Raw genomic sequence first — 25,053 nt, forward strand, 5'->3', positions numbered from 1 at the left:
ATACATCTCCTCTAGCAGTTGGAGTCCAAAAAGGTCACATCAACCATGAGTGAAGAAAGAAAGGAAAAGACTCAGCAAGGTGAATATTGCTCAGAGCATTAATTTTTCCATACCTTCTCCACAGCAGGGTCACAAGCAATTAAGGGTCCTCATAGTGGGAACACTTCCACTGACATACTTGACTCTCATCCACAATTTTTTTCCCTAATTTCTTACTTTGGAAAGGTGGTGTGTTGTGATCCAACAAAAGTAATTTTTATTTTCAAACTACACTAGAAATTAAATTTTTTTAGTCAAAATGTTGATGTGTTTTTCCTTCCATGCTCTCATTTCCTATGGGGTGACCTGATCAGCAGCCTTCTATCTATAACTGTCCACTTCTGTCAAGTTACAGAAAAAAATACAGTCAAAGCCTCTATGTTAATACTTACTCAATAAAGCTGGGGTTTATAAAAAAGGCATTGAAAACTGAAAATGAGAACATGTGAGAAATGCCTTCCTGAACTTGAAGAAACAAAGCTGACAACTTTCACATCAAAATATTTATTTTAATATCTATGTGCTCCTAAATGCTCTTCTGATTTATTTTCTCTTTGCAATTCAAGATAAATATCCAAAATTTTGGAAAAGAAAAAGAGCTGCTGTGCTAGAAGAAATGACAGTGATAATGTCATACATCAAAGTGTTGAGATGTCTCAGTTATACTCACCTGGGAATCAGAGAACTTTCCACTCAGCATCCAGTTAGAAGACCCCATGCACCATTGTGCAGGTCTGCACTGGGGTTCATGCTGGGTCCCAGGGGATCCCCATGTTCCCCAGCACTCTTGGTTACAGTGACTCTTCTAAAGGCATGGCACAGCCTTTGCACCTCTTCTGTCTGTTCAGTTTTCATATCGCGCCTGCTGACATGCTGTCTGAGCTCTTCTTTGCCCATCTGAAATGCCATTTTATCTATGGGTATTGAATAGCACAATCTTTCATATGCAGCCAACTGCATTTATTTGTGGCATGACTTAAATGGATGCTCCTGCAAGTCTACATTAAAATCACCTGTGTCTGTGAGCTAGCATTTGAAGGAAAGCAACAAAATGCACATTTCAGTATTATTTCTCATTCTTTGATGTTCTACTTCAACATCAAATTCAATTTTCTATTTTCTTCTCAATAAAGAGAGAAGAGTTCATTTTTATACTACTGCATTTTTATACTTCTGCATGGATAAAATAAGCATCACTTTTTAAACAAAGAAATTTTTTTAAGATTCTTTAAAGGAAATTTATATGTGCTTATCTATAGGCATATTTGTAGTTTTAACCCCCTCAAATACCTGTTTTCTGTCATGTGAATTTTCCAAAACAATTGCTCATTTCTAATTTCAGCAGGACAGGACCATCTGCTGTGTCCTGCTGGTGCTCCAGGCTCTCTCCTCAGTCTGTGATAAAGCCCACTCTCTTCACAGTGGTGCCTTCTTTTGCAGTACCCTGGCCCTGCTGCACCTGCCTCTCATTTCACCTCATCCTCCTCTAACTCACGAGGAACTCCCTGACACTTCCAAGACCACCAGCAAGGGTGGTCTGTGCCTGGCAGCCCCTCACTGGGGCATCAGGGATGCTGCAGATGAGGCTGCACAGAACACCCCAGATGGGGACAGCAGGAGAAAATTCTTCTTCCTCTTCCATGGGGAGATAGAGAGGATCACTGAATAAATTGCATTTAAATCAGTTAAATCAGAAGACATCCTGTCTGCAAAATTATTTGTGGGCAGTGCTAGCAGGTAAATAGTTTTCTTTTTGAAGTGTCCTGGGATTTTTAGATATCTACAGGAAATAGCTTAGCATGAATGAAAGTTGAAGAACTGAGTCGTGGAATTGGGGTCTTAGCTTTGTGTCTTTTAGAAAAAGTGCTTTACATACCAATGTGGCATTGGTAGACATTTAAAACCCTGTAGCAATACTGAACCCAAAGCCTGCTTCTGTCAGTGTTTCCAGACAGAAACTGAGTGGCACTTGGAAAGGGTGAATGTATCAAAGGCTTACTAAAGTGGCATCCCTGGATGGCCACAGCAGTCACACCTCATGGACAAATGTCTGATCTGGTTCATGGGAGCATCATTACTTTGTTGCTGTTTTGGGAAGTAATTGTTGTGTCTTTTTCATGGAATTATGGAATAACTCAAGTTGGAAGGAATCAATAAGATCACCAAGTCCAACTCCCTGTTTCTCATAGGATTACCTAAACCAAAACCATACAACTAAGTGGCATCCAGATCCATGTTTCTTGAACTCTGTCAGGCTTGGAGGCACGACCACTTCCTTGGGAGAAGAGATTGACCAGCCTCTCAGTTAACACCCTTTTTCTAATGACATCCTGAACTTCCCTTGATGCAGTTTCCTTCCATTTCCTTGTGTCCTGTCACTGATGACCTCAGAGAGTTCAGCATCTGCCCCCTTGCTGACACCTGGAGGAAGTTGTTGCCCCACTCAGGTCACCCCTCAGCCTTCTTTTCTGCAAGCCAAACAAACCCAGCAACCACAGCCACTCCTCATTAAGTCTTGCCCGCAAGATCTTTCACCATCCTGGTTGCCCTCTTCTGGACACAGCCTCACAGTTTTATATCCTTTCTTACACTGTGGTGCCCAGAACTGCCCCCAGCACTCGAGGTGAGGCCCAGAGCAGAGCAGGACAATCCCCTCCCTTGCCCAGCTGGCCATGCTGTGCCTGATGCCCCCCAGGACAGGGCTGGTCCTCCTGGCTGCCAGAGCACTGCTGGCTCATATCCAACTTTTCACTGACCTGGATCCTCAGATCTGCTCCCACAGGCTGTTCTCCAGGCTCTCATCCTCTGATTTGTATGTGTAAGCAGGATCACCTGTCCCAGGTAAAGAATCTGTCACTTGCTCTTGTCAAATTTCATGTGCTTGGTGAGTGCCCAGCCCTCTAGTGTTACCCACATCTCTCTGCGGGGCCTCTTCACCCTGGGGGGAGACCACAGCTCCTCCTAGCTCAGTATCATTATCAAACTTATTTAATGTACATTCATTTCCTGTGTTCAGATAATTTATAAAAGCCTTGCAGAGCTCTGGCCCTAGAATGGAGCCCTATGGACCCCCACAGGTGACTGGCTGACAGTCTGATGTTAGCCCATCTACTGTAACCCTTCAAGCCTAACCTCTCAGGCAGCTGCTCTCCCAGTCTATTATGGACTTTTCTAGCTGCATGCAGGGTATTTTGTCCAGAAGGACGCTGTGAGAGACAGTAAAACACCTTTTGATTTCTGATTGCATTCTTATAATTTTTATTATTCTTTTTTCTGGCACTTCCAATGACATCAGGACAAAGCACCAGCGGCCCAGCTGAAAGAATGACAGGAAATCCAGCAGCTTTAACGGTTCACAACAATTTCTGTCTGCTTGCCAATGAAATAAACATCCTTAGATTATTGTGGCTGTAGAATTAAAATGCAGATGTGGTGCATAACAGCTTCTGCAAAGAGATGTATTACACAAATCATTAAAATCACTGAAAAGATTAAACGAGGCAAAGAAAACTTGGACTAACACTGACCTCAAACAATTTCTCTTCTTGTTTCTGCCTAATCAGATGATAAATTAATTAAATTGCTAGCTCAGGTGTTGCTCACGCTTTCTGAATTTTTGCCTGCTGCAGGGATTGTGTGTGGGTGGAGATGGAGACCTGGGTCTGCCCAGCACAAAGAAGAGGAGTCTCACTGCTGTCTTCAAGCACCTAACAGGAGGCTCTGCTGGACTATGTGGGCAGTGGGGAGGAGCAGCAGGCACAAGCTACAGCAGTGGAAATGGACACAGGAATTTTGCACCTGGCCCATGCAAACCAAGGAGAGAGGCTTGGACACAAAACATAGTGACGGTTATAAGAGTTACAAAAAGTAATTATTTGATTTACAAGACAAGTAACTTGTAACAAAGTTACAAGAGTAATTATTTTATTGATGTGCATGATGTGTCTCATTCAAATTGGGGCCCCACAAATGTGGCTTTACATGCAGTTTTGAAATCTTTCAAGCCTTTAGACACAACGTGATTCAATTAATGCATACTTAACACACACATACTACTGGAAAGCAACTGGAGTTGTGTGCTGTCATCATCCGTTTGCTTCTTTCACGACCTAGACGCCTCAAGCTGTTCTTAGAACCACAGAATCATTAGGGTTAGACGAGACTTCTAAGATCATCGAGTACAATCACTAACCCCGTACTGCCAGGGCCACCACTAAACCATGTCCTTAAGCACCACACCTACACATTAGGTTGCCCAGAGAAGTTCTGGGTGCCCCATCCCTGGAAGTGTCTAAGGTCAGGTTGGGAAGGCCTCTGAGAAACCTAGTCAGGGGAAAGCTGTCCATGGTAGGGGTTTTGGCACTAGAGGGTGTTTAAGATCTCTTCCAACCCACACCATTCCATGATTCTGTGATTTCTTGAATACATCCAGGGAAGGTGATTCCACCGCTTCCCCAGACAGCTTCTTACAATGCCGGAACACCCTTTCAGTGAAGAAACTTTGCCTAATACCAAACTAAACCTTCTCTGGTGCAACTCGAGGCCGTTTTCTCTTGTCTTATCACTTATTACCTGGGGGAAGAGACTACATCCATCCCACTACAATCTCCTGTCCGTTAATTGCAAAGAGCAATAAATGCCACCCCGAGCCTCCTTTTTCTTCCGGGCAAAACACCCCCAGCTCCCTCAGCCTCTCCTCGTAGGACTTGTGCTCCAAACCCTTCAGCAGCTTCGTTGTCCTTCTCTGGACACGCTCCAGCGCCTCAGCGCTCCCCCCGATTTTTTCCTGGGGTAGCATCACTCTGGAGCTACCAGCGGGGCCACCCAAGCCCTCCGCCTCCCGCGGGGCTTTCGGCCCTTGTCCCGCGGGGAGGTGGAGGGCGAGGTGCTCCGGCCGCGCCTCGCCTCGCCCCGCCCGCCGGGACCCCCCCTCCGCGTCCCGGCGCCGCAGCGGAGGCGGCGCCGCGCTGATGTCAGGGCGCGGCGGGCGGCGGGAGCGGCCGGCGGGCAGCGGCCGTGCCGGGAGGGATGGGGGTCCCGCTGCGGCTCCTGCCCGCTCTCTGCGCCGCCGCCGCCGCCCTGCTGGCGCTGCCGCCGCCCGCCGCCCCGCGCCGCCCGCCGCGCTGCGGGCCGCCCTGCAGCTGCTGGCGGGAGTCGGCGCTGTGCGTGGGGGCGGCGGGGGCGCCGCGCAGCCTGCCCGCTGGCCTGGGCTCCCTGTGAGTGCGGGGCCCGGGACGGGCGGGAGGGCGGCGGAGGGCTGCGGGGCGGTCCCGCCTGATGGGTGGCATCTCTTTTTCCAGGAGCCTGGTCAACGGGACCTTCTCCGAAGTCAAGGACAGGATGTTTTCCCACCTGCCCTCCCTGCAGCTGCTGTAAGTATGGCACTGGGAAGGAGCACGGCCAAGTAGCACTTCACCCCTTCCTCCTAAATAGAGTCCCTTTAAGCGGAGAGCTTCTCCGTTTCTCCTGAATAGAGTTCCCTTTCTCTTGTAGAACGGGAGAAAACAGCAGAAGACAGCTTGCACAGTCCCCCAGCGTAGCTGCTGTTTCATAACATTTTGCTCAGGGATGCATTTTCTGCTCAGAAACCACTTCATAAGATGGGTATTTAGTTACTAAAGGAGGGGAAAGATGTTTTATAATGCCCTAAGTTCCTTTTTTTTTTTTTTTTTTTTTAACTTCAGCTTTAGTAAGTTTAAGGCTGAGTTTCGTCCCCCAGAGTTACATTGTGGTGGCTCTGACTCCTGCTCACTTTGTACCCAGGAGCCCTGCACTGGCTTTGTGACATAGTGGGCACAAAGGGGGGAGCAGAGGCTGCCAGGACACACTTCAGAGGGAATCCTCTGCGTGTGAAGTGCTGCTGTTTTCTGCAGCCCAACTCTGCTTCAGCGTGCCACTTGGGAGGGCGGCCCCTCAGGTGCCTTCTGGCCCAGCGCTCCTCTGCCCCAGGAGACAGCGCTCTACCTCCCAGCGCTTAGCAGCCATCCCTCCTTCCTGACCCCCGGCAAGCTGCTTGGTCGTGCCCATCTTGCAGTTAGGTGCGTGCTTCCTGCTCCAGGAGCTTGAGCAAACTTGCTTAATTTAGCTGTCCAGGGAGGCAGCAGGGAAGATACAGAGATTGCGGTACAGCTCCCTGGGGAGCCTGGATTCTCCGTTTTCTGGCAGTCTGCAGCAAGGCTGAGCAGCAGCCTGCGTCCTGCCTAGCCCAGTGCAGCCTGTCCGGAATGCCTGACACCGGGCAGGCCCTCCACACCTCCACCCCATAAGGACTGACTGACCACCCCCCCCCAAAGATACACTGCAAAGAAAAACTCAGCAGAAAGATCCAAAGCCTGCCAGAAACCCAGGCTGAGTGCTTGCCACATACCTAGATGTTAAAACTGGTCGTAGCGAGAGGTAGTCTCTAAAGGTGTCTGGTAGCTGATGGTGAGGCTCCTCTCCTTGGCTCCCCATCTCCTTTGACTCAAAGGCCTGGGAGGAGCAGCACTCCATGCAAAATGCTTCGGGGAAGTGGGCAAAGCAAGGGGTGGAAGCCTTCACCTTCTTCAGTGTGAAACTGTTCCCAAAACCAAGTTTCTGTGGGAGCTGGGCATCAGCACTGAGCCCCCAGCAGAGGGCACGAGGACCTTGCCCACCAATAAATGGTGGCAAACAGTGACCTGAGCCAGCTGGGAAGGAAAGGGAGAAATCCATGGGTGAGAAACTGTGGGTGGAAAATTAGAGCTGGGGGGAATCTGGCTTGGTTTGGATGGTGCTACTAGGAAGAGGGAGGAAGAGCAGATGAAGCTTGTCCCTTTTCCTTAGCTGCAGTAGATTTTCTGGAGATGTTGGGATGTGGCAGAGGTGTTGTTGAGGAAGGCAGAAGTTGCTCATGTCACTTTATATGGTAAGTCAGATGTGGGAGCAAGAGGTGGTCACCATCATCACCACCTTGGGCACTAACACATTCTGTTTTTTAGTGTAATTTGTAACTTTTTCCTTAAAACATGAGAAAAAAACTATTAAATAACAAAGAGCTGCACGCATAATTGAGCACATGGGCACCTCAGGACAATGTTTTCTGTGGCAGTAATCATGGTAAAATAGTAATGCAAGGATTTATTTTTGATGGTAGTCTTCATCTTTGTCAGATTTCTTTGGGATAATTTAAAGAGCATTTGTCTAGTATTACCATAATATCTAGGGATCACAGGGAAAGTTTGCATTTCATGTTCATTAGTCTTCTAAATTAATTTTAGTAAAATGCCTAAAACCATACAAAAGGAAGATTAATCAGTTGCTCTAATAAAGCAATTAGTTCAGACATATTCATTCATAGGGAAAATTCTGAGATTTTCCAAAAATTATTTCATCTGAGTAGTGTTAATATTTTAGACCAAAGTAGAAGTTTTGCTGTTTTCTTGAAAGGAGATTGCCCTCTCTGCCTTTCAACATCAAGGTTTGGGGATTGTCTGCTGTTGTGCTTTAATACAGCAAGGAATGAACTCTGCTGGAAAAGCCTCCATCACCTCCTTCTCCCTGGCTCTCTTGTGCTGGCTCAGGTGACAGCCTCGCTGGTGCAGCTCTGACATGTTTTGTCCCTGAAGTTCACACAGGAGCAGGGCAAGGCAGCGCCTGGAGGAGGCAGCACTGCAGCTGGATTCTGTGTCTCGGTGGTTTGGACATGTCTGTGTTTCCAGCTGACAAACTGGCTGCTGTCTCCCACACTGCAGGCTGTACCCTGCCTGCAGGTCAGGCTTGGAGCATCCATCCCCCTGGGAGCGTGGAATGAGTGAGCTCTGGCCCAGTGAGACTGCATAAATGAGAGCTGGTGCTTGGGAGCTGAGGATTGGTGCTCAGATGGACTCTTAAAGGTTGTCAGTGGGGCTGGAGGGGTGGTGAGAGGATGGGGCCACACTCAGCAGACCTGCCATCCAATGATGGCTTGTTCTGCTCAGTGGACCATTGAGTCGAGGACCAGGTTACATTTAGCCAAGGTCAATGGCACATTTTTCCTGGGGAGTAGTGGACATTAACTACCATCATGTAATGCCTTTAATTTTTTTTCAATAGACCATTCCACAGTATTTTATGTGTGCTGCATTGGTGGGGTGATATGAGCTCAGGTCAGTAAGATTAGTTTGGTCATGGGCAATAAACACAACAGGCATAATCCAGTGTGTCAAGTTTTAATGTGCTTTCCTAATGCCTGCTCTCCATTTTCAGCTTGCTGAACTCCAACTCCTTCACTGTTATACGAGATGATGCCTTTGCTGGTCTCTTCCATCTAGAATACCTGTAAGTTTGGTATTTTATGTCCTTTATAAATAAAGATGTTTTGATGAGTTGCCAAGACTCCTGCTGCAGATTCTTGGTCTTTACTGTTATTCCCAAGAGCGGGGGAGCTGAAGGATTTATGTTCCACTCCTGTGCACGTATTCCTTATGGTGGCTGACGATTTTTCAGATGTTACAGTGCATTTTTAAAAGATGCCTTGAATACAAGGTAGCTCTGTGCAATTACAGCACACCAAAAAGGCGTTGCTTAGCAAGAGCTTGCCTGGGCTTTCCAGAACAGTGCCACCCCTGTTAAGGGGATTTGAATCTCAGGCAAGAGGTGGAGCCTGTTCTGATGTATGGGCAGCCTGAGCAGGAATTGCAGAATATTGGTGTACTGCCCTGAACAACCCTGATTCTGCTTCTCTTCTCCCAGCTTTTGTCTCCTACTTTGCCTTTTTTCTGATGCCCTATTTAATGTCCATAGAATTTATCTTTATGTAATTAATTATAAATACATAAATATAGAAACATGCATTTCATATAATATAAATTATTGTAATTATTTATAATATTATTTTAAATTATTTAACTCTCCTTTTGTTTATATCACTCAGGTGATTTTTACATTCCTTTCTTTTTCTGGTCCTTTTTTTTTTTTTTAATTTTTAGTTCAACCTTTTTTATTTAAAAAAAAAAAGTTTTAGCCCTGGTACAAGGCTGTCCTCCCTTCACACTCCAAAGGACAAGGACAGCATTTCTCTGTGTTACTCAGTATGAGCTGGTGTGTTTGAAACTATAAAAAAAAATCATCATTCCACCCACCTTTCCCAGTTGAAATGTAGCTGTGGAAAACATTTGTCATTTTTACAGAAAGACCAATGCTCATAAAACTGACTCTTGCTAAAATCTTGAAGGGGTATATTCAGGGTTAATAGTCTGGTACATGTGGAGTAGCCAACAATGGAATTTGCAGCTAATGGTAAATGGTATATGCTAAAATCCATGATTCAGCTACATCTGGATTTTTCAGAGATAGCAAGTTATCTAAGCATTCTCTTTTCCTTGTGTCTACAGCGAAAAAAATTATTTGCAGTAGTTTTTAAAAAGGAAGAAAACCATTTTCTGTTGTACCATTAGCAGCCTGCTTTCAAGTGCTGATGGGCTTGTCCCAGCAGCCTAGCATACATGGTGGTAGTTGTACTGGTCACTGCAACCAGATCCCTGTCTGAATGAAACACCCTGCCCTCCTCAGAGGGTCAAAGGGCAAATCTCTGTCCCTGACCACCAGCTGCAAGCCAGGGAGCATGATGAAGACTGGTAAAGCCTTACAGTTTCAAATTCTTTCAGCAGCTGAACAAGTGGTCTCAGTTAATGGTTGTGGTTGCCTTTTCTGCCAATTCCATAGAGCTTTTCCTCTTCCCAGCAAATCACCCCTCCACCTTTTGGGAACTGGCTGTGAGTGCCCTTTCTCTGTGATTTGTTTCTTTGGCCATGCAGCCAGAAAACCAGTAAAGCTTCCATAACTCATGTCTCTTAGTTACCAGGGACCAGACTTTGTAGAGAAGAAGGAAAGCTGGCTGACAAACAGGAATGACAAGTCTGTGTGTACAAAGCCAAAGCCTCTGGCCAAAGAGCAGCTGGGAAGCACCCACAGCTGGTACCTATATATAGATAACAGATCTCCAGCTGTGTCCTGCTGCTCTTGCAGCACTCATAATGGCATTCAGTGCACCCTTAAACTGACTCTGTGTACAGTCTGGGTAAGGCAGGTCTGATAAAGATGGGAGCTTTGCTTGTGAGCAGACTGGAATTCCCAGAGCAGCATCTCTTGGAGACCAGGCTTGGTGATTCAAGAATCTGGCAAATTCCTGACTCCCAGCTTGTGGCAGTGTAGCCTTGTTTATTTGCATGGACCACTGAGCTGGTGCTGTGCAGGGGTGCCAGCTGCCAGTGAGGGTGTCTGGAGGCAGGGTGGCTCTCTGCTCTTGTGGATTGAATTTGTGGCTCCTCCACAGGGCTCTGAAAGGCTGACCTGCCTCTGACATCTCCCATGTAGACACAACACTTTCTCATCTGCACCCTTTGCCTGCAGTCAGGGTCCCGGTCACTTCATGAAGGATATGTCCTACACCTAAACTGCAGAACCAAGAGCACTTGTCATCGCCTGAGTTCCCATTATCGCTTTCTTGAGAAGAGACCTTGTATCATAGCATTTTTCCTCTAATTTCTCTGCAGGGCAAACAGAGCTTAGGAATAAGGGAGGCACTTTCATCTCATAAGCCTTTCATAAAGTCAGCATACTGTTGTCTTCATGCAGGTATAGCTGTACCATGCAATATCTTGATGGCCACCTGGCTGCAATCACTTTGCAGGGATCATGGTGTATTTGGGGATGTGTCCTCAAGTGCTCAGGGGTCAAGATGCTCAAATATCAGCTCTTTCTTGAAATGCTGACGTGCAGTCAGGAGGAGCAGTGTGCTGCTGGAATCGATATGTGCCTGACATTATTCCCCCAGTGCACAGGGCTGTGACTAGTGTGCAGCTGGCAGCCTGCACAGGAGATGTCCCAGCTGGACAGAGCTGAACTGTGGCAGCCAGAACTGAGCCAAGGCAGTGGTCTTGCAGTTTGTGTGGGTGTCAGACGTGTGCAGTTGAAGTCAGGGCTGTGTGGGCATGGAGGTGGCACTGTGTGAGTGTCCAGCCACGGGAGCAGGACCCATCAGAGCAGGTCTGCAGCCTGGGCAGCCCTGGCACCTCTGTGCTGCCTGCTGGTTTGAAAATGCTGCTGATTTGTCAGAGGGGAAGGTAGGACTTTAGCCTCTAAAGTCTGCCTCAAGAGGCTCTCCTACACAGGTCTCTTGCCTCACACAACATATCCTGTGCGGATTACCAAGAGAAGAATTTTTTTTTTTGCATTGTTCACTTTATTCCATTTCTGCTGGGCATTTGTGTCATGTGCCATCCCTTGTGATGCCAGGTACTTGCATTGTTCCTTGCAGTCTGCCCAAGGAAAGGGGAAAAGCGAGCATGAGCAGCTCCACTGAGACTTCCCACCTTTCAGTCTGAAGGAGCTGCCCAGAAATATGCTGCATCTGGCAACCACAGCTTAAAGCACGGTGATGCTAATAATAATATTACTTAAAGTATTCTAAAATACTTTTTTTTTTGGCCTTAGATTTATTGAAGGAAACAAAATTGAAACCATTTCAAGAAATGCATTTCGTGGCCTTCGTGACCTGACTCACCTGTAAGTTATTTAACACTCAACAGAGTAATTTCTACTTGGGAAAACTCTCCTGGGAGACCACTGGTTTTCCTGCTACACAGAAAGCTTCTCTTCCCTCTGTGTCAGCTTCCTCCTGCTGTCAACAACATGCTTTCCATAAATTAAGAACGAGCCTTAGAGCAATTCTTGCCTGGGCAGCACTGCCACATGTCGGGCTGCCTGTGAGCAGGCACAGCTGGGTCTGGGATGCCCCCGGTACCCCCAGTGCTGCACTGGTACCACCAGCACCACCACACTGCCTGCTCTTGATTAACATTCCTGCTTCTTTCCAGTGTGCTCAGTGATTGCTCTGTGGGTTACATTTGCATCTGGGCAAAAAAAAAAAAAGCTTTAAATATTTTACTTTCATGTGAACTTCAAGCAATCTCCATTCTCGAATGAGAATAATTAATGCCTGTTCCTGGTAACTTCTAACAGTGCCAGTGGCTGGACAGTACCAGATAATTAACAACCTGTAAGTGAGCTCAGACTTGGTAAGAATTGCAAGGTAAGAGATAGCAATGATACTAAGCTCTAATTTTCTTTTCTAGTTCGTTGGCAAATAACCATCTCAAAGCTTTGCCAAGGGATGTCTTCAGCGATTTAGATTCTTTAATTGAACTGTAAGTAATGAGAATCTTTCTACTGCTTCTGTCACTCTTGCTCTCAGTTTTAGGTTCTGGGTGTGTATCTGGTATCTAAACAGAAAAAAAAAATTTTTTTTTTTGTTCTAGCTGTTTTTCATTGTATAATTGTTTGCTTGATAGACTCTTCTAAAGTAACTGCTATTTCTTAAATCACTGTTGCTTCTTGTGATGCTGTATGTAGCTTGTGTTATTGTACTTCTTTCTGATGTCTTATAAATTGTGTTTTAGAGAAAGGGAGACAATGAATTTTAAAATGACAGTTTCTCTGAACATATTTCTCTATTATTGTTGCATATTCCCTGAGATTATTTTAGTACAAGGGATTAGTTAAAAAAAAAAAGCTTCTTTTCTTTGTTTCTGTGCAGTTGTAGCACCTTGCTGACATTCTGTAAGCATTTCCCTGTGTAACTAGGATTCCCCTATTTTTGGCCTGGCTCTTTCAAACAGCAAAGTAAAATCATAAGCCACAGAAATTGCCAAAGGATCAAAGAACAAGTACAGTGCTGAAATTGCACATACATGAGCAGGAAGAAGCTAAATTGACTCTATCTCAGCAGCGACTCAAAAAATACAAGTCTTCCATCTGTATTTTACGTCTGCAAGGCTGCTCTGTCAACCAGCAGCACTGGAAGAGTTCAGTGAAGGAATGGGAATTCTCTCTGTCAGTGGTAAATGGTGCAAAGGAGGCCTGCAGCAGACAACCTGAATGTCAGGATGTATTACATTACAGTCCTCATCCTATGAAAGCTTACCAAAAAAGTAACTTTACACATGAATCTCACAGTGCTCCTTTACTATGATTATATATGACCATAGAATGCAACAGTTTTTCAAAAAACCCTGTGAGAGACTCCTCATGATAAAGGAGTCCAGATAGAACTTAAGATACTTCCCTGTTTTCAGTTCAGACCAATTCAAGGATACTCAGATATTTTGAAATTCAGCATGTCAAGGTTAAGACAGTTCTGTAGTACTCATATTGCTATCAACCTTTTCAAATATGTTTATTTCTGTGTGTTTTTTTAGAGATTTAAGGGGAAATAAATTTGAGTGTGACTGCAAAGCCAAGTGGTTGTTTTTGTGGTTAAAGATGACAAATTCCACTGTTTCTGATGTCCTGTGTATTGGTCCAGCAGAATATCAGGATAAGAAGTTAAATGATGTGACAAGTTTTGATTATGAATGCACCACTACAGGTATTCAGAATGTATATTTCTAAGCACACTACAAATGGTTAAATATCAGAAGTTTAGATGATACCCTTTCGCTTCTATGAGCATGACCTGGGGGGAGGAAAGGGTTACATACAAAGCACTTCCAAGTACTAGAACAAGTACAAAATGGGAAAATTACATTTAGATGCCAAAGTACGTACTGAGTTTTTATTTGGATTAAGTGATAATAAGAGAAGAGCTCTGCCTATTCATGTTCCAAAAGACTTGATTATGACTCAATTTATGGCTTAATTTTCATCACAGAATGCTTTCTATTATCTGGAATAAAGCCATGTAGTTATGGCAGATGAGCTTCCCAAAATCTCTGTATTTCACAGAAAGCAATGAAAATAACTTCAAAAATGTGGCTATAGCTGTTATCTTGATTTGATAAATCATTATTTATTAGCATTAAATACAGTGGCAATAGTGCCAGAAGTTCTTCATGGAACTCCATTCAGTTGAAGAGAAAAGTCCAATAATATTCTGAGTACTGTCTTGCCTAGGATCTTGATTTTTTATTTTTTAAGGTAATGTAAAGCATGCTGAAGGGAGCAAAGAGAAACTTGCATGTGGTTATGCTTATATTTTATGCCAAAACTGCTGCAGTTACCGATCTTTAAATGTAGTCACATCATATAACTGAAAATATCAGCCGCAGGTATTGTTTTTCATCTTCTTGGAATAGGATGTCAGCGCTCTGACTTTTTTCTAGACAGTAATATCAAAGGTGTGCAAGTTCTCATCTGTCATCAAGTCAGTCATTATTATTAAAAGACAAGAGAAAAGGTGATTACTAGGAATGTAAAATGAAATTTCAGGAAAAGGTATGAAAGGTGCTTTGATGGCAATATGTGAAGGAAACGAGAATGAACTCAGAATTCAAAATTATGTCAGAAGAGCAGTAGAGGTAAAGTGCAATAACCTGCTGCATAAAAGGATGTCAAACACAGGAGAGCAATGAAGTTTAGAACAGCACCAAGGTTACATTCCTACGTCTGCCAAATCACAGAGACACAGCAATGCAAAGTAAAAGCAGGCTGTATTTCATTGCAACCTGGTTTAAGCCATTGTGTAGCACTAACAGTGCATAAGAGAAAGCCTTACCCAGTCCTCAAACCTATCCTGACCTACCAGCCCTCTGTCACTTTTTTGTACCTGGACACTGTAAAGTTGCTGCAGTTGAAAAAAAGTTGCTCCATTGTCCCTTTGTCTGATAAGTGAAATTACCCCAAGCATAAATCTAACTCCACGTGCTGCAGAGTTTTTGGGAACTGAAGGCATTCTATGGGGAAAGGATTTCCCAGCTGAGTATTTGCTCAAATGCCCTCAGAGAAGCTCCCACAGCACAGCATGTAGCTGTCATACTCTGTTCTGTCTGACCTTGGTGGTCTGTGGTGTCAGGCCGCTGCTGTTTTCTCCTCTGCTATTGCTTCCCCCAGATCCAAAGGGAGTGTAAATATGCCCATATTCCTTCCTTGAGGATAGATTAGTCACAGGCTTAGAATACAGACTGTAGGTGTATTCTCCTTTCCCAGTCAGTGGTGAGCAGGGCTCTGCAAAACTCTTTCATTCATGTTAGTCTTTAGTACAGTATTTCCCTCCTTTACCAGCTGGGATCAGACTTTCCATCATTTCTGGTCTCCAGTACTCTGTGTCGAGCATGACTGGATGCAGGATGGAGTAACAAAGCTTGGTAAAATGTGTGTCTTGTTGGCCCAGTCAGCTCATTGCATCAGCTGAACTGCTACAATGGTAACAGGAGAGATGGAAAGAGGTGCTGCCAAATTTAAAATAAAAAGGCGAAGAACAAAATGGTCCTGTTGCTTCTTCACAGAGAAAGTGATTGACAGTATTGGTGACCTGCATTTTAACTCTTTTTGTGGCCTGCATTTTAACTCTTTTTGTGACTCTTTTTGTCTTTTCCATTTCTCAGTGCTTGCATCATGAAAGCAGGTTAAGCCATTTCACTTCATTTCTTGTCTTTCTTCCTCAACTGTGCGTGAGGGGGCTGTCCTGTGGCTGTGAGCACCACAGGGGAACATGTAACTCACTTTCAGGAGACTGGAAACAGGCCTTGGGCTCCCACAGCCACTGGAAACACTGGAAACAGGCCATGTTCATGCCTGAGACCTGCTTTGCCCCGACCTGCTGGCAGGGATCATCTCACTGAGCTTTGGGAGCTTGTTTTCCCCTTTCTTTACCTAGCTGGGATTGTCTTCTGGATGTCATCTTCTCTTTCCCTACTGTCTGGAAGGGAGGTAGTTTGCAAATTAATAGGTACTGCTCCATGCTTGCTCCTGTGCTGGGAGAAGGGAAAGGATGGTTAACACTCTCTGCTGGCACACCCAGGTCCTGGGTACCCTCACCTGGAGCAGAAGTGTCCACTGCAGAGAAGAAGGGATGTGAGGAGAGTGGGACTGAACGGCAGGACACAGTTTTGGAGCAGCTGCCCAAACAGACCATCACTGAACATTTTTCCTTAGTGTCCTGTAATGTTCCCTGCACTCTCCTCCTCTTCTGTGCTGGCATCAGTGCTCCTGTGGGCTGGCATCAGCCTGAGCAAAGCCTGCCAGAAGGAAAATCATCCCAATAAAAGTGCTGGGCCCCTCACCCGTGACACTGTGATGCCAGTTCAACCACAGTGGGAGCAGAGGTGGAATAAGTGACTGGAGGACAGGGGGACACCCCCACTCGTAGCCAGCAGAAAACAGCATGAAAAACACGTGTGTTGAGACAGGGAGAGCAAAGCTGTGTATTGGGTGGGAGGCAGAGAGGGACAGCTCATGCAGCCAGCAGCACAGGGGGAACGCAGGGGCTGTGTCCTCTGCCCTCTCCCATCCAGTTTAAAAGAGAAAGAGACTGGAAAAGGGCTCCTCCCCCAGTCCTGTATTTACTGTATTAGAATTTTTTGCAACCCTGATGTGGCAGCAACTTTCACTGTATAACCCTCTTCTAAATTACAGTCTGGTATTCCCAGCTGCTGCTAAAACCACCGTTTATTGCTTTTTACTGATTACAAATGATTTCCCTACCCATTTTCACATACAGACTGGTTTGTTCCAATTCACAGATTCCCCCAAAGGGTTTCACAACTGTTCAGATTTCAAGAGCTGTTGTTTCAGGATTAGTTTTCTGGTTTTTTTGTTTCCTCAGGATTTAAAAAATATTTTTATTTTGTGTGACTGTATCTGCTCCTGCTCCATCCTTTTATAACTGGTCAGTTACTTTTACTTTTTGCATACTTCAGTGTTCGTTTTCCCCAGCCCTTTTAGTTTCCCAGTGAGAATGAAGATAACTTTCTTGTTTGCCTACCAGCATTTATGAACCAAGCCCAAGCTCTATTTATAATAGTCTCTCGAAGAATGAAGACTGTCATTTCTTTCACAGCTGTGGAATCTGCTCTGTTTGTTTAATGGTAGTCATCTATCTTTATTCTCCACAAGCGTAACTTCTCAAGGGCAAGGCTTTCAAGCATGCAGAAACAGAGGGTTCTTCATTCAGAAGCAATTATTTCATAATGCACCAAAATAAGGGACTCGAGTGAGGACTTAATTACCATTTCACCAAAATCCCTGGATGCTCAGGCCCTTCCAGCATAGGAGTGCATGGTGAAGGCGTGTAGCAAATGGAGCTAAAAACTGAGCAGTGTGTGGTTCTGCACAGAAATGCCATCATAGGGAAGATGCCTTTCCTTTTCTACTTATCTATATCCATACATTACTCCAGTGCAAGCCTCCGACCACATTTTAGACCTGAGTGCTTTGTCACCTCTGCTACACCATTTTTTTTCCCATGATAATAGAGATCTTGCACAGCTCTCTGGTCAAATGTCAAATTGAGGAGACCCAAGTCTCCTCACTTTGCCCCAGACTCGCTCTGTGGTGACTGCTGATGTACCCCAGGGTGAATTTTCAATTTAAGCCTACAAAGGCACTTAATTTTTGAGAAAAAAAGTCTTTAATTCTGGAGTTACACTCCTAATCTTTACAGGTTGCTCCAATTTCTCAGTCTTACTGTCTAGTGTAAGTTTTCCACTGGATAGTAATTTTCAGGTTGGTTGTATTTTATGCCTAAACTACATTATAATGCCCCATAAAACATTATGTTAACTGAGTTTTTGATTACACCATTTTGTCTATGGTCTAGGCAAAATGGGGTTATCCCCAGGCAAACTTCAGATATCATTTCACTTTCTGCCTGGTTTAGCATAACACAAATTGCTAGTGATTAAATTTGCATGACTTAAGAAGTTATTGGACTTCAGCTGGTAGTTGCTGTCTCTCAGCTTGAATGTGATTCTAGCAAGGCCATTTCACTTGACAGGAAAGCAACTTCCAGCTGTGGGGAAAGAGACTTCTCTATTTCACTGACAGTAGCCAGCCTGGCTGGAAAATCTGAATTATTTCACTATTTACTTATTTGATCTCCTTGACAAATACTTTTTCAGAGGACAGTTCATGATACCTAAAGCAGGAGACACTTTCCCTGTTGGTGTGTGCCTAGCATGAGTACTGATACTTCCATGATAGTGTTATACAAAATCCAGAGTATTTCACTAATTTTTCAGAGTACATTATTCTAATCAGTGACCACTTACTCTGTGTTTCCAGCAAGGATATATACTAACTGTTGTAAATGTATGTTTCTAGATTTTGTTGTCCACCAGATTTTGCCCTACCAGTCTGTTTCAGTGGATACATTCAACTCAAAGAATGATGTGTTTGTAGCTATTGCACAGCCCAGCATGGAGAACTGCATGGTGCTGGAGTGGGATCACATTGAAATGAATTTCAGGAGTTACGACAATATCACAGGTATATGAACACTGGGATTCCACTCACTGATGAACTGGATAAGATTTGTAGATGGGATCCGTTTATTGGGTTTTGTCCTGAATCTCTGTTGAATTTGGCTGATTGAAGTGAGTGATGTTTGGACATGAGTGACTCCATGGAGTAATGCATCTTCTTAATAGATGCACATTTAACCTTACTGTGGCACACAAACTAGGCTTTTTTTGTCCAGTCTTGTAAATTTTTCTGTAGACACAAACACTTGCCACGAATGTCATACCATGGCTCAGCTCAGCATTCACTGCCTCAGTCACACAGCAAGTTAAAGCAGAAGCTGAAGGAGCACTTGATCTTGCTAAAGTGCCTGCAAAACAAAATATAAAAAGAATCTATTGCATGTAGGAGGAAACAGGTCTGAAGCATGCTTGTAGGGTGAGCTGACCAGGAAGACAGCTGAAAATGACAGAAATATTTAAACTGGGAATGTTACCTAAAGAGATGCGCTGTAAAGCTTCAGCATTTACTTTCCATTTACAAATATGCTCAATTAACATCTTGGCCAGATTACTGATCAAACAAAAAGCCTGTGTGGATGCCAGGTAACATTCTAATGCTGATTTTCCAACAACTGTTCTGTCCTTAACCAACACTTGTGGTGCTCAGTCACACCACAACAGCAGAGTCTTCAAAGCTGTTATCTGCTGCCTGATTTCCCAGATACTCCAAAGCCAGAGGTTTTGAATACTCAGGAGCTAAATTATCAAAGGAGCATCTTTCCCTCCTGTCCTTGTTGTGTGTGATTGATTATTTTTTACCTTATATTTTGGGAGACATAGAGTATGCTGTGTCCTCCTCTGGTGTGGAATTTTACAAAGGCAGCAAGCACTTACCTCCTCAGATCAGCTCTGTGTGTCACCAACAAAATCTTACAAAAAGCGACCCCTCTGTCAGGAAATTTTGGAAATGAAAAATGTTGCTTTTTTAGGTTTCGTTGTGTTTTGGTAGATTAGGGTAAAATATGTACATGGGATGTAAACTGAGAAGTCAACAGCACAGAGAGAGCTAGCTGAGCCCTAGGAAAACTCTGGAAATGAAATCGAGAGTTTGACTCATTTGCAAAAATAGCAAACACTAGATAAACACTTCCAGGTGTATTTCACCTTCCTCTGAATGATTTGGAGACACTTCTGCAAGGGACTTGTGTCCTAGCTCACACCCAGAGCTTGCTCCTGCAAGGTCTGAGCTTGAGCTCTGGACTCTGAAATGTACATGAGCCTGATTTTTGCCAGGGGACACAGGCACATAAAGAGCCTCCTGCAGAGCCTGAAGAGTGTTTTGTAGAGCTCTGGAGCCAGCTCCACAGAGAATTTCACTACTTACCATATGCTTGGCATTTGGTTATCTAAATTTAGCTCTTTACAACATGGGCTTACGGAGCTGAGCTAGTTGTCAAGGTTGCCTTTACAGTGAACATGAAGAGAAAAGCATTGCTGTCCTCTGCAGAAGGAGACAGGTGAAAGCTCTTCTAGAATTTGTGTTTTGAGTGAGTTAGATCAGAAGGAGCCTGGATGATCAGCTTGACCATTCATGCCTGTGCTGCAGATCCCTTGCTGTTCTTGAGGTGAAGGTACTCCCAGCTCTCCCACACTGCGAGGGTGGCAGATCATCCCAGGCCAGCTCTGAAAGCCACAGGTAGGGGACCAGCACAGGAGCCAGGGTAAATCTCCTGTAGTGACTGACCAAGGATGCATTGGGGAGCTTGTGCAGCTATAGTTCTACTTAAACTGTGTGCTTCACAGAGGAAATCCTCTGTGAATTCCTCTCTGCTTCCAAAAACAACTATCCTAATAGTCTCACTGTTACTTTTTCGAGGTGGTTCTTGTTTAATGTAACTTGACATTCTCATTCAGACCATCTGATCTATCTGGCAACTGCAATATTGCTAAATATTTCTAGTTTAACAAAATCTCAAGAATACCTAACACAAACAACAGAGTTAGATTTATCTTTTTCATCCTGTTGTCAGGTGATATATCCACAAGGTGCATCAATATTTCTATGTACAGTAGCAAAGAGCTGACTCTAACCCTTCTGGAGCAAGAAAAATATACTATATTTCATTCTTCTAGTTAAGATAGAAAGATAAGAATAAGAGAATTTCAGATATCTGATGAATGGCAAGGTAAAAACTCTTGTCATTTTCAAATAATAAAATTTAGCTTAAATAATTGTTCTGGATACTAGGGACCATATGTTAGAACAAACAGAGAAATAAAAAGTATTTTGCAGAAAAAGGAATCAGCATTTTATGGTGCATCATACTTGCACACATTGCAGGGTGGGATAAGTCATCTCTCCAGTTACTGGGAAGCAAAAAGCATGAAAAGATTCTCTGATGGCATGTAGCAGAAGACAAAATTATGAGATGGTGCAGGTTTAAAAAAAGCAGAGGGGTGATTTGGTAATAATGTCTGTGGTGTAAAGCATGGTTTGTGCTGAGCTAATACATGTGTTGTTCTGTTTTCTTTCTTTGGGCAATAGGTCAGTCTATAGTGGGATGTAAAGCCATTCTTGTTGGTGACCAAGTCTTTGTGGTGGTGGCACAGCTCTTTGGTGGCTCACACATTTACAAGTTTGATGAAAGCTGGACGAAGTTTGTCAAATTCCAGGATATTGAAGTATCTCGCATTTCCAAGCCAAATGATATAGAGCTTTTTGAGATAGACAGCGAAATGTTTTTTGTCATAGCAGATAGCTCTAAAGCAGGTTTGTCAACAGTGTATAAGTGGAATAACAAAGGATTTTATTCGTATCAGTCTCTTCACGAGTGGTTCAGGGACACTGATGCTGAATTTCTCGATATAGACGGGAAATCACATTTAATCCTCTCCAGCCGTTCCCAGGTGCCCATTATACTCCAGTGGAACAAAGCCTCCAAAAAGTTTGTCCCACACGGTGAAATCCCCAACATGGAAGATGTCTTGGCTGTGAAGAGTTTCAGGATACAAGATGACCTTTACATCACACTCACGAGATTCATTGGTGACTCCAGAGTTATGAAATGGAATAGCAAACAGTTTGTGGAGATACAGGCTCTTCCGTCCCGAGGAGCCATGACCCTGCAGCCTTTCTCCTTCAAGAACAATTATTACCTAGCCTTGGGAAGTGACTACACCTTCTCCCAGATTTACCAGTGGGATGGTGAAAAGAAGATATTCAGATTATTTAAAGAAATCTATGTGCAAGCACCACGGTCTTTCACAGCTGTGTCAACAGATCGAAGAGATTTTTTCTTTGCCTCTAGTTTTAAAGGAAACACTCAAATATTTGAACATATCATCATTGACTTGAGTTTATGAAAAGCTGCTAGAGTGAAATTTATGTAGAATGACATTTATACAAAAGCAAAACAAAAAGAGACCTTTCCAAAAACAGGGTGCACCTATGGAGTATGATGACATTTTATGAACTTTTCAAACTCGCATATTAATCAGGGACTGCATTTACTTGGTTATTGCATGACATGTCCATTTTATCCGTTTTCAAAGACACTTTGCAATCTGCAGTCATTCAAAGAGGAGTGCAGTGCATTAGAATTAATGTTGACATCTAAGAAAATGATGTAAATTTAATCTAGAAAACTCCCTTGAGTTGAGCATCTCATAAAGAAAATGAAGGCTGAGCCATACAAAGCATAAAAATTATCTTGACTCCTAAAGTAACATTTTAGTAGTGTAAGTTTTAATACTAGAGCTTGTTCTTCGTGGTTGCAGATGAATTGTAAAAGCAAACAGGAACATTCCAGAATACACTGAGCTCTCTCTTCAAAATCTTTCTTTCTGGTTCACAGTAAATCCAAGACATCATTATAATTCATTGCAGACTGAAGGGAGAGTCAAAATCTGTTGCCGTTTTTCTACCATTATTCACTTTTTTCAGCAATAAATTGTGCATAACAAGTAGCCCAGCCCACAGTAAATGGGTAGCTAGGAAGAGTGTGTCTCTTCAGGGCTGTGAAATCTTAACAAGTTAATACAGACAGAAACTACCAGAGGCCTGCATAATGCCATGAACAAATCAACTACAAGTAGCACCCACTCTCTGTTTTAATAGCTATTCCAGGTATCCATTCCAGTTTGCCCCAATTCATACTTTTCCTGATGATACCCAGTAGATTCTGGGTGTTTAACATGTTATTCTGTTGTGCACTCTCATTCCAGAAGGCAGGGCTTAAGCTTTGCCTGAAACACATATTGACATTGATGCACTCCATGTTGTAGCCACTCTGTACTCAATTAGATGATTTATTGTCAAGTGTTTCCCCCACAGCACAGCTCATTAGCAATAAATTCAGGTTTAGGACATCAAAGCTGTATTTGGGAAATGCTCCTTCTGGCTAAAGTCTAACTGTGACTTCAGTATCACCCAGTCATCTGAAACCAAGCTGTTGCAGCCATTTCAGACTAGAGCTGATCCTGCCTCCAAGAAGGATTTCCACTGGGTGAGTCCAGGCTGTTGCCAGGTTGCCAGTCCATGGAAGGTTAAAGAGGAGCATGTGGACAGACTGTGCTTCATTGGTGTTCTGGGTAGTTACAGACCAAGCCATTCAGTTATCCTAAATAGGGCAGTCCTGGCACACAGAGCCTCTCTCAAGATAACAGCAAGGGACTGTTTCCTGGGAATGGGTCTTTGCCCGCCGTACCCAACAAAATTGTGTATCAGAGCTCTCTTTTGTTCACTTACACAAAACATTTCTTTAAGTTTCCATACCACTTAGTCTACTAGGTTTTTTTATCATGTCTTGCTGTTGCACTGCTACCTTGGATAATAGGGAGGTTTTGCATAAAGCAGGAGGAGCAAAGCAAACTGTCCTTTAGTCCATCATACCTAGGCCTATCTCACCATCCTTCTGCTGAGTGAGTTTGACATTTTTCCTCTGGACATGTGAAACATGGCCTATGATCACAAACAGAGATGTTCTCATAGTCTTTGCAATATCCAGCGTGTGAAGTGTGCTGCAGAAGAAGATTATGTATAAGAACTCCCATGAGGAGTCATAACCTACCAGTGACCTGGCATGTCACAGTCTTCCAACTTTTGCCTCTCTGCTATGAAATGAAGGTATTACTGGCCTGTCAGAGACATAACTCATCCTGATTTTCAATTATGTGTTAGGGGTTTTTTTTCCTACAGAGTTGTTTAGCCTGGTTTTGTTTTTAGCTACACTGGCCCATCCCACCCTCTGAGATACTGAGTGCTGCCCTCTGAATCTCAGTGTGGTGTCAGTCCCAGGGGTTCAATCAAGTCCAGTAGATGCAAACCAGCACTTTGCAATAGGGTTTAGCAATACCTCTCCTAGGATTCAGCTAACAAATCTGACAAAACAAAGATACTCATGTCTGCCAGTGAATGCAACTTCACTATGTTACCAGTTTACTTTTTAAAGTGGATATGGCTGGCAAGCAATGTTGTGGTAAAGCATTTTGTATTGCTTTTCTGTCAAGCATGCAAGTTTTGCTAGAGTTAGATATTCTGATGAGGGTGGCATTTCTCAGTGCACCAGCACTTCCTTTTTAGGGCTCAACTGTGAGTTCTAGTCACTCAGGAAGGGGCATCAGTCAGAGTGAAAAGCTAGTTTAGAGAAATTGGATCCTTGAAGGGAAGCAAGAGGATGCTGGAAAAAGGTCTGTGTATTGAATACCAGGAGATTGTACTGTTTCAAGAGCCAAGGGGATTTTGAGACTTGGCTATCAAATTGGATTAAATTAAAATGGTATCTGCAGAGAAAGGCTTAATAAAGAGGATAAAGTGATCCACAGGAGTCTAGCTCATTCACATGGGACCAGAAGAAGAGAGTGAGGGAAATTAATTCTGCAGGCAGGCTGCTGCTTCTTTTGAGTAGCTGTGTTGGTTGGTCAGAAAGCCCAGCTCAGCATCCTCCCAGCCTCAGGAAGAGCCTGGAGCCAAACACTGGCCTGCCTGTTCTGCTGAGCTCCTGCACAGGACACCAACGCTGCTAAGAGGGAGGACAAAAAGCACCAGTTGAATTAAGAAAAGGTTATGGTACTTTTCACAGGAATAAACAAAGACGAGACCTCAAAAAGAGCCTTGTTCTGCTCTTCCTACTCCCATGGAAAAGCTGCAGGATGCAGGCATAAAAACAGAAATTGCTAATCATTGAAAATCCTTTCTGCCTTTCCAAATGCAACCATGGGCTTGTCTTCATTGCCTATATTTCTGTAATAGAAATTGTTTTGAATAGTAAATAAAATATGCATATCCATAATTCATCAAAATGTTAGACCATCAGGACAGTGAAAAAGGATAACAGAACATGCCACTGATAATTTTTAATGTATTCTAAAATACATAAATCTATGTAAAGTTCATTAGTTTATATAAACATTGATTTAATATGCACTAGCTACAGCAGGAACATTTTAAGGTTGTATATACATGGAGCTTTTTTTAGTAAAGAGGAGCTGATGCAATCTATGATACTGACATGTGTATGTACTCTTTCAATATATGAATAAAATGTAGTTAATGTGACTAGTATTGGTGTGTCACACATGTTAAAATACCCACGTTGCGAGGATCCACACTGCCAGAGGAATGGACAGGGTGGGCAAATGGGTCCCTCTCTATTTATGATCGGGTTTGGCTTTTGACAAGGTGGAGAAAGCCATGCTCAGATTAGTTAAATCTTTCTTCTGTGCCTGAGATAGTTGGGACTTCCAAGGTTTTGCTGTTCCCTGATTTTCCCCTTCACTCTTTCCTTACACCCCATCTAGTGTTAGCAAGTAAGTAACGCAGCTACTGCAGCGAGTTTCG

At 43.7% G+C, this 25,053-nt stretch overlaps 1 protein-coding gene across 1 annotated transcript; it reads left to right on the forward strand.

The window, feature by feature from the left end:
• Positions 1-5,067: 5,067 nt before the first annotated feature.
• On the forward strand, positions 5,068-24,774 carry LGI2 (leucine rich repeat LGI family member 2). The gene is made up of 8 exons (XM_059845067.1): positions 5,068-5,255; positions 5,340-5,411; positions 8,245-8,316; positions 11,473-11,544; positions 12,114-12,185; positions 13,236-13,405; positions 18,076-18,240; positions 20,761-24,774. Exons 1-8 carry the CDS (start codon positions 5,068-5,070, stop codon positions 21,576-21,578), a joined length of 1,629 nt encoding a protein of 542 aa, XP_059701050.1. The 3' UTR covers positions 21,579-24,774.
• Positions 24,775-25,053: the final 279 nt, after the last annotated feature.

This window comes from Haemorhous mexicanus, chromosome 4 (assembly GCF_027477595.1).
Source record: "Haemorhous mexicanus isolate bHaeMex1 chromosome 4, bHaeMex1.pri, whole genome shotgun sequence".
Classification (NCBI taxonomy): domain Eukaryota; kingdom Metazoa; phylum Chordata; class Aves; order Passeriformes; family Fringillidae; genus Haemorhous; species Haemorhous mexicanus.